At 54.4% G+C, this 16,995-nt stretch overlaps 1 protein-coding gene across 4 annotated transcripts in view; it reads left to right on the top strand.

Moving 5' to 3' along the window:
• Positions 1-14,123, top strand: part of ADIPOR1 (adiponectin receptor 1) — a 32,943-nt gene extending 18,820 nt beyond the window's left edge. For 3 of the 4 annotated variants that reach the window (XM_045016120.1, XM_045016121.1, XM_045016119.1), the window contains exons 2-8: positions 189-448; positions 1,513-1,638; positions 2,753-2,924; positions 5,055-5,241; positions 6,041-6,228; positions 11,954-12,147; positions 13,267-14,123. In XM_045016120.1, the coding sequence (XP_044872055.1) occupies positions 194-448; positions 1,513-1,638; positions 2,753-2,924; positions 5,055-5,241; positions 6,041-6,228; positions 11,954-12,147; positions 13,267-13,395 (1,251 nt within the window). In that variant the 5' untranslated portion in view covers positions 189-193 and the 3' untranslated portion in view covers positions 13,396-14,123. The remainder of the gene's footprint in view (positions 1-188; positions 449-1,512; positions 1,639-2,752; positions 2,925-5,054; positions 5,242-6,040; positions 6,229-11,953; positions 12,148-13,266) is intronic. The other variant, XM_045016122.1, reaches the window with a different exon arrangement.
• Positions 14,124-16,995: the final 2,872 nt, after the last annotated feature.

Genomic DNA, 16,995 nt, shown 5'->3' with positions numbered 1-16,995 from the left:
GCTGCACCTTGCAAATACCAGGGCTGCCGCCATGGGCACTGAGCTGAGGAGTTGGCTCTTGTAGATGCTCTCATCGGTGTTGGCCAAGGCAGTAAGTTGCAAAGCATTGGGTCACTTGGTGTGGCAGATTTGGATTTGAATGGAAGGAGGCCGGCCTGCAATGTCACTTGTCTTGTTTTTATTCCTAGTGTGAATGTTCAAGAACACAGAAGCTCAAGACCTTTTGTGTGTTGACCAGATGTCGTCCCGCAAAGGGTCATCAACCAGCCAAGGAAATGGACTTTCCAACAGTAGCCGAGAAGGAGACGATTTGGAGCTGACAGAACTGGGGCCGCTGCTAGAGGAGAAGGGAGACCAGGGAGCTGTCAGCTCAGCCAGCGTAAGGCACAATCCAACGGAGTGCCCCCAGGCAGGGCAGCTGCTGGGATCTGCAAACCAAACCCATTCGGTGCTTTTTCTTCCTATAAATTGCTTCCAGTCAGTCCTGTTGAATGTGCCCTGTACGCCCTAGAGTTACAGACAGATATACTCCTAGTTATTTAGGCTCTCAACACTGTCCTTGCAGATTAACCCAGAAATCTGCCTGTAATCCCATTAGCAGCATGGTGCATGGAAGTGTGGGGCTTTGGGCTCCCTACGATAGACCCTGACCCTTGTCATCCCTTTACACCAGTGCACATTGTGGGTGAAAATGGACTGAATCTGAATGGTGAGGTTTTGCACCCACTCTCTGTTGTTCAGAGTGATGACATGTCAGAAAATCTGTCCTGGAAATCTAATTCCATTGCATAGAAAGTAATCTGTCATAAGCAAACAACCCCCTCCCACCCTAGTGTGCTCCTGTTTTCTGGGGCAGAGGGAGGAGGGTGAACTGGGCTCAGCCAGCCTTCAACAAACCTTGCCTCATAACATCAGCCAAGGAACACCCTCTGCACGCCTGCTGACAGCACTGCCTGCAGGTGAACAGGGTGCACTGCAGGAATTTTAAGGAGCATTCTTATTGGTTCACCTGCTTTTGTGGCTTTTAAGATTAGGAGTCATCTTCTAATACATGTGTTAGTAATAGGTAGGGGCAGCATGTTCACAGCAGCCTCTGCTTTAGACGTGCAGTGAAAAGGGGCCGCCTCTGTTCTTTAACGCTTCTGCTTCGGCTGGTACCTGGCGTATTTTCTGGGCTCACTTCCCTGGCTAGAGCAGAGTGGCCATTTCAGGCTGCACCGTGGACTGTAAAGAAGGAAAATCCTCCATTCTAATCCTTGTTCTAAGCAAAACTGAATCTGGGATTAGCCCTTCTGTGTGCGGTTTAAGACAGTACCATGATGCAAAAGCAATGGTGACTGGGGAGGCTTCCATCTCTCCCCTCTCAGAAGGGCTGTAGCACCTATATATTCTAAGGGTTCACACCCCTCTTGGTTGGAATATACTTGCTGTTTTCTAAGTTCCTCACATCTTGATGGTCCATCTCTCTGGTGGGTTGTGGCTTGTGTCAAATAATGGCATCTCTCCCTTTAGGCCAAGGAGCAGCCATGCACAGCACCGCAGGAGGAGGAGGAGGAGGAGGAGGAGGTGGTTCGCGTGCTGACTCTACCTCTGCAGGCTCATCACGCTATGGAAAAGATGGAGGAATTTGTGTACAAGGTATTGTCAGCTCATGGCAGCCCTGAATGCTGGCCGATGGAGGACGGCTGCCAGGGCTCTGGGCCGCTGTCCTCTGCTGTGACAGAGTCTGAGGCATTGTGCTGGGTCTGCTTTGGGGTTAATTTTCCTTGTTAGGAGGAAACCATAAATGTGGGTGACTAAATCCAGTGCACTGGGGTTCTTCCTAGCATGGGCAGGGGGCCTGAGCCAAGAGCTTAACAAATTTTCAACTGCAAGGCCAAGAGGAATGAGAAGTGAACAGCAGCACCTGTGAAATGCTGTTTCTCCTTCCCGCCCTTGCTGTCGGTGGTCCTGAGAAGCCCTCTACAGCCAGCAGTGACCCCGGGTGCTGTTTAGAGAATGCCAAGGACCTGACAAGTGGAACAATCTGGGTGTATCTAGTGCATGTGACAGTGAGGGCTATCCATGTCTGGCAGGGGCAAGTGTGGTGCAAACCCCTGTCCTAATCTAGCTCGGCAGGGCCCCTCTGATCTGTCCTGGGGTCTGGAGCATTGGCTGCTACCTGTCCAGTATTGCTGTGGTGTGCCTTGGGGACTAAGCAGAAGCTCCTGTACTCACTCATACACCTGTGGAGCCATGGGAGAGAAGGGCTAGTGCAGCGATTGCTGGGGCCAGGATGAAAACGTGGTTCCAGGGCACTCCTGTATGAACTCCGTTGGGGTTTTTGTCACAATGTCCCATAAGAGCTGTCACGTCACCAGCCATGGCTCTGCTGACAGTGTTGCCTGTTAGGGTGATGAAGGGCCAAATTCTGAGGGTGCTGGTCTCTGTCAGTCCCAGGGTATTGAGTGTGGAGAAGGCCTTTTACGGGCATCCTGTGGGTATTTGCAAAGCATTTAATTTTGCAACAACGGAACTTCCTCTTGAGTTGTCATATCCTCTGAGGAGAGAAGGCTGGGCCAGTTCAGTACTTAACTCACAGAAGAGACTGACTGGTTCTGTATGGTTTTCAGCGTGACTTTCACAGCGATGGGCACCATGGAAACAATAGCTAGCAGTCACGGGGATAGAAGTGGCTCTGGAGCGGCTGCCATGCCTGGCCCCCGGGGGCCGCCAGTCAGAGTAACCGCCTGCGTGGGTTGATGTGTTGCAGGTGTGGGAAGGGCGCTGGAGGGTGATTCCCTATGATGTGCTCCCGGACTGGCTGAAGGATAACGATTACCTCCTGCATGGACACAGACCCCCTATGCCGTCCTTCAGAGCCTGCTTCAAGAGCATCTTCCGAATACACACCGAGACGGGCAACATCTGGACTCACTTACTAGGTGACTGAGGGGAGAGCTCTCGCCTCACCTGGAACAGAACACACCTTGTCAGGGTCAGAGTGGGCTTGTCCCATCAGGGCGTGTAGCCTGCTTCCTTGGGGCTGATGAGTACGGCTGTGGCGTGCCCTGCTCAGGACAGAGACCCCACAAGGCAAGGGCCCGGCCTCAGAGGGCTCAGAGGCTGACTCTAGTGGATGCCTTTTACCAGGGGAAAAGTTTCACTCAGCGTCATCTGTCACATAAACAGTCAAGGGTGGGAGGGAGTGTCCTGTTCTCCCCCCATCCTCCCTCTGCTTTCTCTTTAGTGGGCAGGAAGAAGGGGAGAATTCCTCCCCGGCGAGGGGATGGAGGGAGCTTGGTATGGGCCTGTCATGGCTGCACCCTCAGTCAGAGGGGCAGAGGCATCCCTAGGAGTTATTTTGTCTTCCCCGAAGGGCTGGATACACTGCCAGGGCAGCAAACCTGTCTGTCTAGGAGCTCGGGATTCTTGGGGGGCCCCCATGCTGCCTTCAAATCATTCCGCTGGCCAGTGTTGGTAGACTATTTCAGGGCCCAGGTCACTCTTGGGTTCCCATGGCCTGTTGTGCCAGATCCTCCACTGGGCTGGGGTGGTAGCCATTTGAGCCCTGTGTGGGACTAGTGTAGATCCCTGAAGGACCCACTGCCATAATAGCAGGAGCAGGTGGGAGTCCTGTGCAGGACTCGAGTAGGCATGTTATCACTACATGCACTGAGTGAGTGTGGAGCTGGCAGAGCGATAACCCATTGGACTCTCGGGATGGACACAGGGATTCCTGTGGGGCGCTGGTGAGGATTAACCCATGTGAACAGACACGTTTGTGTTCAGAATCTGACAGACCTGCAGAGCAGAACTGGGACTTGCTGGGCTCACGGAAGGGGAAGGTGGGCGCTGCTCCCATTGAGAACAGTGAAGAATGTCTGTCTCTCTCCCCCCCCCATCCCCCCCCACACACAGTGGGAGTATGGGAGCTGTTTGGTGCTGAGCCCTCTGTGCTCCCTAGACCCTCACTTTGTGCTGCGTGGGGGGTCGGGTGCCTCCATTCAGATGTACTGCTCTGTCACTAGGGACCCAGAAATGAGGAACCAGAAGCTCTCGCCTCACCTGGAACAGAACACACCTTGTCAGGGTCAGAGTGGGCTTGTCCCATCAGGGTGTGTAGCCTGCTTCCTCGTCGTCTGGCCAGGGATCCAGGCTTGGCATCCGTGCTGAGCACCAGACAAGTAGTTGGATTCACTTTAGGGATTATGTTGCTGTCATTGCTGCCAGGGTGCACTTGACCTTTGGGTGAGGGCTGTGTGTGGGGAGAACAGGCCACTCCCTTTCCCCAGCATCACAAGGCAAAGAGCGATCTGACCCCCTAGGTCAACTGAGACTGTTCATGCTCTCCTAGAACCTGTTATGGTGGGCACCAGCTTATTGTCTGGCGGCTGGCACAACTGTGATCTGTCAGTTCTCAGCTGTGCTCAGCTGTCCTCAGAGCTGGACCGGCTCAAGGAGGGGGTGCAGTCAAGTAAATGTAACTGCCAGGCAGGCAGTAGCTCCCGGAAAGGTCCTGGCCAGCACATCAGTCGTCTAGCTCACAACTGCCATTGACCTCCTCACAGTGTCCCTGTCAGTGCTACTGGGCAGCACAGCTCAGCCTCCATTTCAGTAAAGTGAGGGGAGCGCACAGCGAATGATATCTGTGTGATGGGTGGGGTCTCTAGAGGCTACTGGGTCTTTGGAGAATAAGTAAGGCAGCCTGGCCCTTCCCCACTTCTATCCCCCCAAACGGGTTTGGCCCCTTCAAGGCAGCAGAGTGGAATGCATGTTGCACTGGGCACAGCAACACCCTGCTGCAGGCCCTACCAGGGAGATCCGGACTAGCCCCATGTCTGTTCTTGTTCCCAGGGCAGCTACTGAGTTCCCCTGTTAACAGGACTGACGCTGTGTGACCCTTCTGTGCTGCTCTCTCCTGGCGCAGGCAGGGATCACAAAGACCATTGGTGTTGATTTTCCCCAGGTCTTCTGTGAAATGCTGGCTCGCTGCCATTGCACAGGCACTCCCTTGGGCAGCTGTTGGAAGTGACTTCTGTTGGCTGACTGACTCTTTGGTGTGTTGGCTGCAGGTTTTGTGTTGTTCCTCTTCTTGGGGATTCTGACCATGCTCAGGCCCAACATGTACTTCATGGCCCCTCTTCAGGAGAAGGTAGTGTTCGGGATGTTCTTCCTTGGAGCAGTGCTATGCCTCAGCTTTTCCTGGCTTTTCCACACCGTCTACTGTCACTCGGAGAAGGTCTCCCGGACGTTTTCAAAGTGAGTCGGCTGCAGCAAAACAACCACAAAACTGTGTTCAGCAGCAGCTGCTAACTCCTGGTTGTGTCCTAGCAGCAGGCTGACCTAGCCCAGCCTTAGCGTGCCAGGCACTGAACAACATAGTGTGCGAGGCTTTTGGAGCAGACCTTGCTCAGGCCAGTCTGCCAAAGGGATTTACCCACCAGGTGCTGCTTTGCACAGCACTAAGATTGGGGGGAAGGAGGACGGGGGTTCCCTTAGCCAAAATGCCTTGATGTGCCATGGGATGTTACATAGCTGCTGCTCTTCACCCCAGCACTGGCTGCATTTCAGTGGGGAAGTGATTCCCATGTGTATCATTTGCAAGCACTTGGGGATGAAAGAAGCTGTCAGCATTCCTGTGCAAACAAGGACTAAGAGCTACTGCTTCCCACTGAGGTTGTGCCAGTGCTTGTCCTGTCCATGCTGTCAATAAACAGTCAGAAAACTGCACACACACACCTAATTCTGCTCACACCTGTACCGCCCAGACACACCCACCCTCCTACGCTTCTGCTCCACAAACTCACTTGGAACGCAAACAGAAGCACCCACAATGCATTGCTGCAGTTCTTCCCAGTCACACTCCCCCTAGCTAGGCCTGCAGACGTAGGTAGGGTCGCAAAGTCTGGAGGGCTACAGCTGGAGAGCCAGCGGTTGGGCTGCGAGAACGGGAGCTGAGGGTGTAGACATGCCAGAGTGGGGGGAGTGCACTTCCAAACTGACCCCTGGGTTTCTCTCTCTCTCTCTCTCTCTCTCTCTCTCTCTCTCTGTGTTCTAGATTGGATTACTCAGGAATAGCACTGCTGATTATGGGGAGCTTTGTCCCCTGGCTCTATTACTCATTCTACTGCTCACCGCAGCCTCGGCTCATCTACCTCTCCATTGTCTGCGTCCTGGGCATCTCTGCAATCATTGTTGCTCAGTGGGACCGGTTTGCAACCCCTAAGCACAGACAGACCAGAGCAGGTAGGAATGTTTTTCATTCAGCCACAAGCTGTTCAGCTGGGGTTAGTGGATGTTGACTTTGTACATGCTGGGTGTAGGCGGGGCCACTCCCACTGAGTGTGACATGGAAAGCCCCACAGCCTGACGGAAGGGCTTGCGGCTAAGGCACTTAACAGGGACTCAGGAGATCTGAGCTCATTTCCCACCTCTGTGTAGGTCACTTCATTCCTCAATCTGTAAACTGGAGCTAAAGAGACTGCTGCCTCCCAGAGAACTACAGTGGCTAACTTCAGTGCATGAGCCATTTGGGGACCCATAGAAAAGCTACCAATCAGTGTGGGCACAAACCAGTTTCCCCAGAAGGATTCACTCCACCTGTTCTCTGGCAATGGAAACTCCCATCACTGTCCTTGTCTTTAGCTTCCTGCTGTACCTTCCTTGCTTTGCAATACAGCAATGTGCCAGGAGAGAGCCCGTGTTGGGCTTCGAGTGCCGATCTGGGTAGACTGGCCTGGCCTGGAAATGCAAGTGTCACGAGCCTGGTGCCATTGATGTTAAGGCCACAGCTCTTAGTGTCCTCAATGGAAACAGGATCACACCCTTTATTTGTAGGCCACTGAGTGTCTGGGTGAGCTGTCACTTTTGTGGTGTGATTCTGGTGTTGGCTGGTGTGGAGCAGTGGCAGCCCCCTAGGAACTGGGATCAGTGACTGACATACACATCTGCTCTTGATTTGGGTACGCGGAGCCAAGCCTCCACAACCCAGCTCTAGTGAGAAGAGCAGGAGAAGGGCCTGAAGCATTCCAGTGTGACAGCTGTGTCTGGCCAGCCTTGGTCCTGGGTTGCTGTTACAGAGTTAAAGGCAACATATATTTCCCTCCCACAGCCACAGAGCAGATGCAGGGCTCTGCCACCTGGCAGCGATGGCTAGTGTTGGACGTTTACTAGTCCAGAAGGCACAGGTAGTTTTCACTTAGATGTAGCTTAAATGAATGTTCCTGTGCTTCCTGCCCCAGCCGGAGTCCTGGCTGCTTCCCCCAGGGCTGCCCCACTCCTGGCTGTGCCGCGAATCGCGGGGTCATACTATTGTCAGAGTCCCCCTGAACTGGGAGACTCGGGCTCACTTGAAACAGAGGCTGCAGGCAGCACAGGGTTCTTGTGATCCTTGTTCAGGATCGTGCCACAGCGGGAGGCTAGTCAGCCTGCTTAGCACTGAGGCCTGGAGGTGGATGGAGGTCATCTAGTGCAGGGAGTCTCAACCTTTTTCTTACTGAGGCCTCCCCGACATGCTGTAAAAACTCTGTGGCCTGCCTGTGCCACAACAACTGGTTTTCTGCATATAAAAGCCAGGACCAGTGTTAGGTGGTAGCAAGCAGGGCAGCTGCCTGGGGCTCCATGGTACTGGGCCCCACACAAAGCTACTTTGCTCAGGTGTCGACTTCAGACGCGGGTGGTGGGGCTCAGAGCCCCGGGTTTTAGACCCGTACAGTGAAGCTTCCGCTTTCTGTCCTGGGCCCCAGCGAATCTAATGCTGGTCCTGCTTGAGGAACCCCCTGAAACCTGCTCACAGCCCCCCAGGGGGCCTCAGAGCCCTGGATGAGACCCACTGGTTTAGTGAGCCCAGGGGTTTCCTCTCTGCTCCCTCTTGACCGGCTAAGAGCCGGTAACCCTCCAAGGGGAGCAGGAGCTGCGGAATTGCTGCCTGAGGTTATGACTTTGTCCAGGGAGCCCTTCCCAGAGCAGCATTCACCAGGGACATCTGCTTTTATCTCTTCTTCCCCACCCCGACCCTGCCCCATGCCTCGAGCCGGGTTGACTTTGCCAGTCGCAGCAGTTACTGGTGCCGAGGGCACGTGGCGCCGGAGCATGGGAATTGTCTAGCAGTACAGCTGAAAACTGGTTGGCTTGTTCTCAGTAGGGAATGATTCCCCTGCTAGACACAGACCCAGCAGCTCTTACCCCAACTTTGTGTCCTCTAGGCTGTAACCCTTTCCTTGCTGGAAGCCAGGGTGGGTGTCCTGGCAACTGCTTGAACAGGACAGCCACTGAAATGGTGGATCCAAGATCCTTCTAGCCCCCCTGAGGATCCGTTGCTCCCTGAGCGGTGGAGATAGCCCAGCTGGTGAGATGTACCATGTGGCAGCCCCATGGAGGACATCAGGAACAGCTGTGCATTAGAACAGAGCGGGTGACATGTGGCCCTTCTGCCAGAGGCCTGAAGAGGTAGCACCTGGGTCTATCAGCCAATGAATACTCTAGAACGCGCCTCCTTCCCAAAGGCTCTCTGTTCTCGCCACGGCTACCGCGTCTGCTGGGCTCAGCACTGTGGCTCACAGGGCTGAGCACAGCAGCATGGCCAGCCTGTGTCCTACTATCCTAGGTCAGTCCATCTCCCCCGGCGCCTGTCCATCACTGAGCTGGAGCCCCCGCCTAGCTGTGCTCCAACCGGCAATGCAAGGGCAGCCAGACCCCATGCTGAACACTCCTCGCCTGGGGGAAAGTTCAGGACCTGGGCCAGGCCCACACTTCATGGTTTGCTACTGCTTTTAATGTGCTGCACTGACCTGGGAGGGGTGGCTGGGAAACCACAATGCACTGACTTGCCCCCTGGCCAAATCTGTAGGGTTTGTGCCTTTGCCCAAGGGGTGGCACAGGGCATGGAGCTGCCTGCCTTGAATTCCAGTTCTGCCTTCTGGCTCCCCCATCCTGCCCCCAACATGCTCCCTATGGGCCCTGTGCGGAACCCCCCTTCCCCCACACGCCCCCATGGGCTGTGCGCAGAACTCCTCTATGCCCTACAGGCCCTGTGCAGAGCCTCCTTTCCCTCCGCCCCAGCCTCTGATGCGGCCTCTGCTGTCTGAACAGGAGCACTGGCGAAGTGACACTTCTTGGTTGCTCAGATTGCAGGGCCTGGGGTGACACCCCACCAGTGTCTGGTCCTGGCCAGGCATAGAGCTGTGACCTGTGGGAGCTAGGGGTGCCCCAGCAGTGCTGTCACCAGGGCAGCTGGCAGTGCTCTGTCAGGGACCCTTTCCTGCACCCAGCTGAAGGATGCTGCTGCTGGTTGGGCCTGTTAATGAGGATGGGATGGAGTGAAACAAGGAGGGGGCTGTGCCCTGTTGGGTGGAGTGAAGCTGGCCTGAAGCCCCTAAGCTGAGCTCTCAATCTCTGTGCCTGCAGGACCCCCAGTGGTGGGGTTGGGGCTGGCGAGGCCTCACAGGGGATGCATGGCAGAGGCCAGTAGCCCCGTCCCCCACGGGGAGCTCATGGAGTGGAAGGCAGCTGTGGGAGATGGCACTTGCTGCACAGTGGCACTCCAGCTGGCAGACTTCCTGCCTGAGGGGCTAGTGCATGAAACCTGCTCTGGGGCCACAGGAGCTGGCGTGCAGCCCTAGTGGAGAGGCGTGGGACAGAGGCTGGGGTAGAAGGAAGAAGCGGAGCTGGTGCCAGGCTTGTTTCTGCCTGTGCTGTGGGTTCTGAATATGCTGATGCTGGGCACAGGCTGCCAGCTGTCTCAAAGGGCAGGAGGTTCCTGCCTGGTGCCACACCCTCTGGAGTTTGAATCCCCCTGATTGCTATCTGGAAAGGCCCAGAGGCTGCTGCAGTAGAGACCTCCCTTCTCTGGGCAATGGCTTGGCAGCCAAAAGCTGCCACTCAGCTGTAGAAACAAGCTCCCTCCTCCACATTCATCCCTGCCAACCTCCCTCTGCTCCCCCCAGTGGGGGTGGGGGGGCAGCATACCTGCACTAGAGCACTTCTGCACTTGGCCACTTGCTACCTGGGCTCTGGGCTGAGCAGAGCTGCAGTGGTTAGTGCTGCCTGTGTCTTGGCTGAGCTGCTGTAGCTGTAATGGCCCCAGGTGCTTGGTGGAACAGCTCACGTGCTCTGTTGTATGTGCCACAGTCTGCTACAGTCCACACTGTATCCCCACTGGAGCCTCTCCCAGTCAGCACCAAGGTCACAGCCCCAGAGACCAGGAGGGAGTCACATGGGGGAAGGCCACGCTGTATAAAATACAAAACCTGTTCTTGCTGGCCTGTTCCGAAGATGAGTAGAACTGCACCAGGGTCAACCAATGCAGGGTTAACCCAACCAACCCATTCAGCCTGGGCATCTCTGGCTACACCAGTGTATGAATTGAGGGGAACAGTTTAACACAACACAAATAGAGACTGCACAGCCATGGCCAGTCCCTGTCCCAGAGAGCCTGAACACCTTCACTGCTTGACTCCTGTGCAATTACATTTGGTGCATTGACCTAGGTTTTGCTGTTTAATTTCCCCGTTTTTGAAAAGAAAACAAGCCCCAGGCCAATCAGGGCTTTTCAGTGCAAGCTGCTGGACTGGCACGGATTGGCCTCACTACTTTGGCCACAAAGGGGTGTGTATCTGGAGTTGGCTTGAAACCCCGCTCAGTGCCAGTGTAGATCATCTGAGCTGGCAGTGTTGTAACCTAGACTCCCCTCCCAGCAGAGGTTTTGAGCAGGCTTCTACCTACCATGCAGTGTTTGCTGGATGTTTCTACTTACATGACCACAGTTAACAATTCTGCCATTTAAACTTACCTGCTGCTTGTTCTGAATCCCAAACTGGGGGGTCTCAGCTCAGCTGCTGTGGCGAGGGCTCTGTCTGCGGCCTCAGGAAGACATCACTACAGCAGTTCCATTTGCAAATTTTTCTTTGCAATTCAACATCTAGAAATCTTTTTAAATGGGTCGATTCTGCAGCAAGTGGTGGATGCTGCAGACAAGCCGGTTCCTGTGTGCCTAGTTCTAAATGCTGCATGGGCCCAGAGAGCTCAGTAGATAATCGGTCTGCAGAGACGCTGGGGAGCATGTGTCAGTGTTGGTTCTGAGCTGAACATAGGGTTGTTCTCCCAGCATTAGCCCCAGGGCCTGCTGTGCAGAGGCAGAGCCCAGCTCTTTAAATGTTTACACTTGTCCGGGGGACTTTTTGCAAACGACTAAAGGACCAAGTCCTTGGGGAGCACGAGTAACCCTGACAGCTCCGTGTTGGGCAGTTCAGCCATTTCTGAATTGCCTACGCCAAAAAGCCCATTGCATTTCCCGGACTTGGCTTTCATGGAATTCAAAAGCAGCTACCAGGACTCGGCTGAAACTTTACCCCAAAAGTACATTTCCATTTAGCTTGGAGAGAGCAGTGCTTGGGGAGCTGGCTGTACTGAAATCCAGCCTGACCCCAGGCAGTGCAGGGCAAAGCTTGAACCAGCCCAGAAGGTGCTGAATGAAACCCGCTGCCTGAGTTCTGTCCGATGGGGGAATGACTGGTTCAGTAGATTGCTAGTGCGATATATGGTCTCTTGGTCTCCCGTTAAATGCAGTCTTGGGGCTGAACGCTCCAAACAGTTTCCATCTGACCGGCACATGAAGGAGTCTGGTCTCAGTCCACTCCTACTGTCCCATCACCGATGGCCCATGTAGGCCTCTCTGGAAGGCTAAGCAAGAAGGCCAAGGCTCCTGTCTGTGGAGTCAGCCTATTTGCATTGGTACCCATTGCTCTGCAACCCTTCTCCCTCCATGGGCAGCCTTTGTGGGGCAGCTTGCAGGGATGTGGGAGCTATTCATCCCAGAGCGGTCAGTCCAGCCACTCTCCCCAACACTCAACTCCCTCCTGGCCTAGAGGAGACCTGCATTCTGCTATGGTGGGAGCTGCGGGACAGCCTCCGGCTCAGGTGCCTTGGCTGTATTTTGAATGAAGGCTGAGGGCTGTCTCTCTCTTTCCCCCAGGGGTATTTTTGGGGTTGGGGCTGAGTGGCGTTGTGCCCACCATGCACTTCACCATCGCTGAGGGGTTTGTGAAAGCCACCACCGTGGGCCAGATGGGCTGGTTCTTCCTGATGGCAGTGATGTACATAACAGGAGCAGGGTTGTATGCTGCCCGCATCCCAGAGCGCTTCTTTCCTGGCAAGTTTGACATCTGGGTGAGTACAGCCTTTGCTGGGGGCATGGGAAGAGCCTGCCTTCTCCTCGAGGGGTATCCTGCTGAGAAAGCCAGGAGAAGTGGTGCTAGATGCACTCCATAGGGCAGCCTGGGCTGGACCCAGAGCTTCTGGGTTAGACTCATCTGGGACAGCTCTGGGATGTGGGGCTCTGCTGGGTAATGAAGGGCAGATTGTGAAGAGAGCAAGAGGGGCAAAAGAGAAGGCAGGGGTAGCCTGTGGTTCCAGGACTCAGCATGCAATGCAGCCTTGCTGCTTAGATCAGGCTGGAGCAGCGCTTGTGGGGATTTGTAGTCTCCATGGGCCAGTAACAAGTGCTGTTACTGCCCCTAAAGCTCTCCAGTCCCTGGGTCTGTGGCCTCCCATTGGCCTCTTCAAAATGGACCCCGTACATCCCTTGCTTATTGCCTTTTGAGGCTGAAGTAGTGTTTCAGGGGCAGTGATTTCCCATTGCCCAAGACTGAGCTCGGCAAGCCAGGCAGCTTCAGCAGTGGAGCCAGCTGTGCTCAGGGAGTTGCCCTGCCTAGGTCGTCTGCGGGTTCTGCAGCCCAAACCATCTAGGTCCCTCTTTCAGAATTGTAGGTCATGTCTATTGATATCTTGGCCCCAGTATGTATTTCAAACTGAAAGTTCGAAGGCCAGTGGTTTCCTTCCTGCAGCTCTTAGCTGCTGTCAGGGGCTAATTTCAGAGGGACTTGACTCTGCCATCAAGTCCAGCTCCAGGGAAGGCAGCTGGCTCCGCTCCCCTCCATTTAGCTTGGCTTGTGGTTCCACACGAACATACGCAGAGGAATGTACCTCTGTGTCCCTGGCAGTTTTAGTTCCAATAGGGTGAAATGGCCTGTTTCAAATAGAATCTCCCTTTATCCTGTGTATTGAGCTTTTTCCCCCTGGCATTGAGATGTAAACTACCAGCTAAGCAGTGGGTTGAACCAATAGGTCATGACTAGAGGCACTAAAAGGACCCCTGACCAGTCTGCCTGATCTGTGATGCTGCAGTATATACATGGAGCTCTGACAGTTCAGGACAGGACTCACCTTTTGTGGTTGTTGGCTTCTTGCTGGTCTAACTTTTAAGGGCTTTATCTCACCTTCCCACAGTTCCAGTCGCATCAGATCTTCCACGTGCTGGTGGTGGCTGCAGCCTTTGTCCACTTCTATGGAGTCTCAAACTTGCAAGAATTTCGCTATGGACTCGAAGGGGGATGCACGGACGACTCTCTGCTCTGAGAACATCTAATGACTTTAGTACCAGCTTCCTAAGTGCTTTTTTAAACTACTTCTTTGCTAAAATCAAAGGAAGACTCTCAATTCTTTGGGTTTTTTGTTTTGTTTTTTTAAGAGGATGTTCTCCAGCAAAGTCCATAATGACCAAATCCTTGTCCTATTTCCTAGTGATTTGCTGGACATTGCCAATGGTGGCCAATAGGAGGAAGCACGTTCAACTATTAGCCCTTCTTGGGGAGTAAAAACCCTCCACCACCACACAGTGTTCTAATCACATTAGGATTTTCTGTCTGGTGCAGAAATTCTGTTTCCGAAAGCCAAGGGTGCAGATTGCCTGCTCCCCAGCACAGCAGGGTGGCCCCATTTTTAGCCCAGTTCTGGAGAGACAGGAAACTCATGTATTAGTCCATGGTCTGGATCTCCTCCATATCTGAAGGAGCAACCCGCCGCCTTCCTGAGGACTGGCCCCAGAGCCTGCAGTGCTAATGAACAGGGGCTGTTCACAGGTTCATGTAACTTACCTTTTAACTATCTTTTTCTTGACACAGTAATGTAAATGGAATAAGAGACTATTTAATATTTAATACTAAGCTTTAAAGAGAGACTTGGTGCCACTTCAGTGTGTCTGCCCATGAGCTGTTTGTGGTAACACAGGAGGGTCAGGACAGTATTTTAGGGGAATGTAGAGCTGCTGTAGCTGACTGAAATAAAAAGGTCAATAGTTATTGTCATGCTGGGAGCCTCCGTGTCCTGGTTTGTCCCCTGTCAGCCAACCGTGAGAATGGAAAGGTGGCTCCTGCTGAGGCTGGTGTGGAGCCTGCAGCTAAGCCAATGGGGGTCTGCTGCTGGGCTGTGGGTCCGGACGAGGCCACGAGCACAGTGCTGAGAGCAGAGACTGCAAGTTTGGCAAAATGGTGATAAGGGGGGACTTCAACTAACCTGCTCAAATAGCATAGAAGCTCCAAATTCCTCAACCCATTCAACGATTGCTTCTTGCAGCAGGGGTTGGGTCAGGAAGTAATAGCAGCTTAGCCACTAAATAATGGTGGCTCGGCCTATTAGCCAGTTCAGCAGGGTAGGTTTGGTGCCAGAACCTTTCGAAAGGAAAATTCCACCACAGTGAGACAGCTCATTGCAAAGGCCCTGAACTCAAAAATGAAGGAAGTAAAATTCTTCATGTGGCAATAATGCTCCATAAGGAAAGAATAGGACAGTCTCTGAAGATGTGTGTACCGCTGAACAAGAAGTAAACTATCTGGCTAAAGGCCAGGGGGCTTGAGGTTATCTGAGCCCAGAGCTCCTTTGCAATGTGGAAATCTAGCCCCAGTGAAGCCAATAAGAAGGAGCATAAACTACAGCTGCAAGGTGAGTGGAATGAGCAGGGCTAAGCCAGTATTCAGAAGTCTAATGCAAAACACACCTTCATTGTGTCTGAGAAGCAGGAAAGGCTAGAGCCACAAAGCTGCTTGGGGCAAGTCTACACTACAGCGCTACATCAGCGCAGCTGCAGCACATCTGGTGCAGACCCCCTGTGCCCAGGGGAGAGCACAGCCCCAGCAGCATTATTACGCCACCCCTCTGTTGGTGGGGGAGCAGCTCCTGTGGACAGCGTGACACTTGTCGCTCGGGGAGGAGGGGGTGGCTTTTACACACCCTGAGTGACATAAGGTATATCGACTTAGGCAGCTTAGCAGGGCCACACTGTCCACTCAGACCCACCACTGAGCTGCTGCTGGGGCCTTAGTGCAACCCTACAGCTAATGAGCTGTACAGAGCCATCTGTCAAGCCACCCTGGTGGTATTCTCAGACTGGGGCTTCCCAACCCAGTGCCACAGGTGTTCTCTGAGCATGCCCAGACAGGAATGTGGATGTGCATACAGACTCTGGCAGAGGGGGAATGGGGAACCCTGGGAATAGAAAGGCAGAGAGTGGATCCCTGGTATGAGAGGGAGGGAGGAAGGACGAAGGGCTGCCCGGGGGGGGTGGGGGGGGGGCAAGTGGGGCAATTTGCCCTGGGCCCTGTAGGTGCCCCCATGAGAGTTTTTCGGGGCCCCTGGAGCGGGGTCCTTCACTCTGGGGGCCACGGAGCATCTTCCACTCCAGATCTTTGGCAGCGGGGGGTCCTTCCACTCTGGGGCAGAAGGACCCCCCACCGCCCAATTACTGCCGAAGACCCGGCACTTCGGTGGCGGGTCCCGCTTGGGCGGTAATTCGACGGCGGGGGGCCCCGCCGTGGGTCTTCGGGGCACTTCAGCGGCGGGTCCCGGAGCAGAAGGACCCCCCACCGCTGAATTACTGCTGAAGCGGGGGCCCCCCGCCACCAAAGACCCCAGGCCCCCTGAATCCTCTGGGCGGCCCTGGAAGGAGGTGGCCACGCACACAGCCCAAAGCATGATGGGAGGAGTTGCAGGGAGTCCCTGAAGTAGAGGGAGATGGGAGGGAGAGAAATGGAAGCGTGTCAGGAGCCAGGCTGATGGGTGAAGAACTGAGTCTGCAGAAGTTAGGAAGTGTGTGACCCTTAATGATGATCTGGAAACGTGAGGTGACAAAATTCACACCTAGATCTACAAAGAGACTTAATTGCTGAATTGGTTGTTCAAGCCCCTCTGACAGCTGGTTCTCAAAACCACCACTGAGCTACCACCTAACCCCCAAGGTGCTTAAGTTCCACTGGTGGGCCTGACCCAACCCACCGCCCCATGGCCAAACACGTGACCCCTCATGCTGAAACTGCAGCCCTGCCAGCCTCAAAGCAGGATTCTCAACTCGCGTTTACCTGCCCATCTCAGCAGCAGAGCCTGATCCTGCAGGTGTTCTGGGAGCATGCCTAAGAGCTGGCGGCTGTCTGTCACAAGGGATGGCCGGGGGCTGTCTGTGGCTGTGTCCCAGTTTAGTGGTCTCCCACAGCCCATGTGAGTGTCCTGACCCAAGTTAGATCCCTGCTCTGCCAGATTTGGAGCACCAGCTGGAAGCCAGCTCTTCCCCATCTTGGGTGAGTCCCCTCTCTGCCAGGGTCTTGGTTATAACAGGGTGATTTTGTGTCAGAAAGGTCTGGGTCATAGGTGTAGGGGCACTGCAAGCCTCGGGCAGGTGTGGCATTTGCCTCCCCTCATGAGGCTCTGTTGGCCCCTCCAAACATATGTCAGACTACACCTATGCTCTGGGTGTTGTCTGGTAGGGCAAGGGCTGGCCTGGTATTCAACTCCAGATGAAGGTTCACAGGTGCAGGGAGCTGCCTCCTGCCTGTCTGTCAGTGGGAGTTAGGCACCTAAATACCTCTGCACAGGTGAGAATCCTGAGTGCAGAGAGCTGCCTCCTGCCTGCCTGTCAATGGGAGTTAGGCACCCAAATACCTCTGCATTTCACCCCTGGCCGGCTCTGGTGCGGCCTGCTTGGCTGGCTGGCCTCTGAGGACCTTTCCTTAGGTGCCCAATCCTCTCCGGGGTGAGGATGCCACTCTAGCAGGGCACCAGGAGTTAGGTGCTGCAATGCTTACATGAATTTAGCATTTAGTTCTGTAGATCGGTCAGGACTAGAGGCCCATGAGCAACGCCAGGGTGATCGAACCAAGCTAGGTGAATGAGCAACATGATGGCAGATTA

Source organism: Mauremys mutica, chromosome 4 (assembly GCF_020497125.1).
Source record: "Mauremys mutica isolate MM-2020 ecotype Southern chromosome 4, ASM2049712v1, whole genome shotgun sequence".
NCBI lineage: Eukaryota > Metazoa > Chordata > Testudines > Geoemydidae > Mauremys > Mauremys mutica.
Note: the sequence above shows the minus strand (reverse complement) of the source record. Positions and strands in the feature narration are given on the sequence as shown.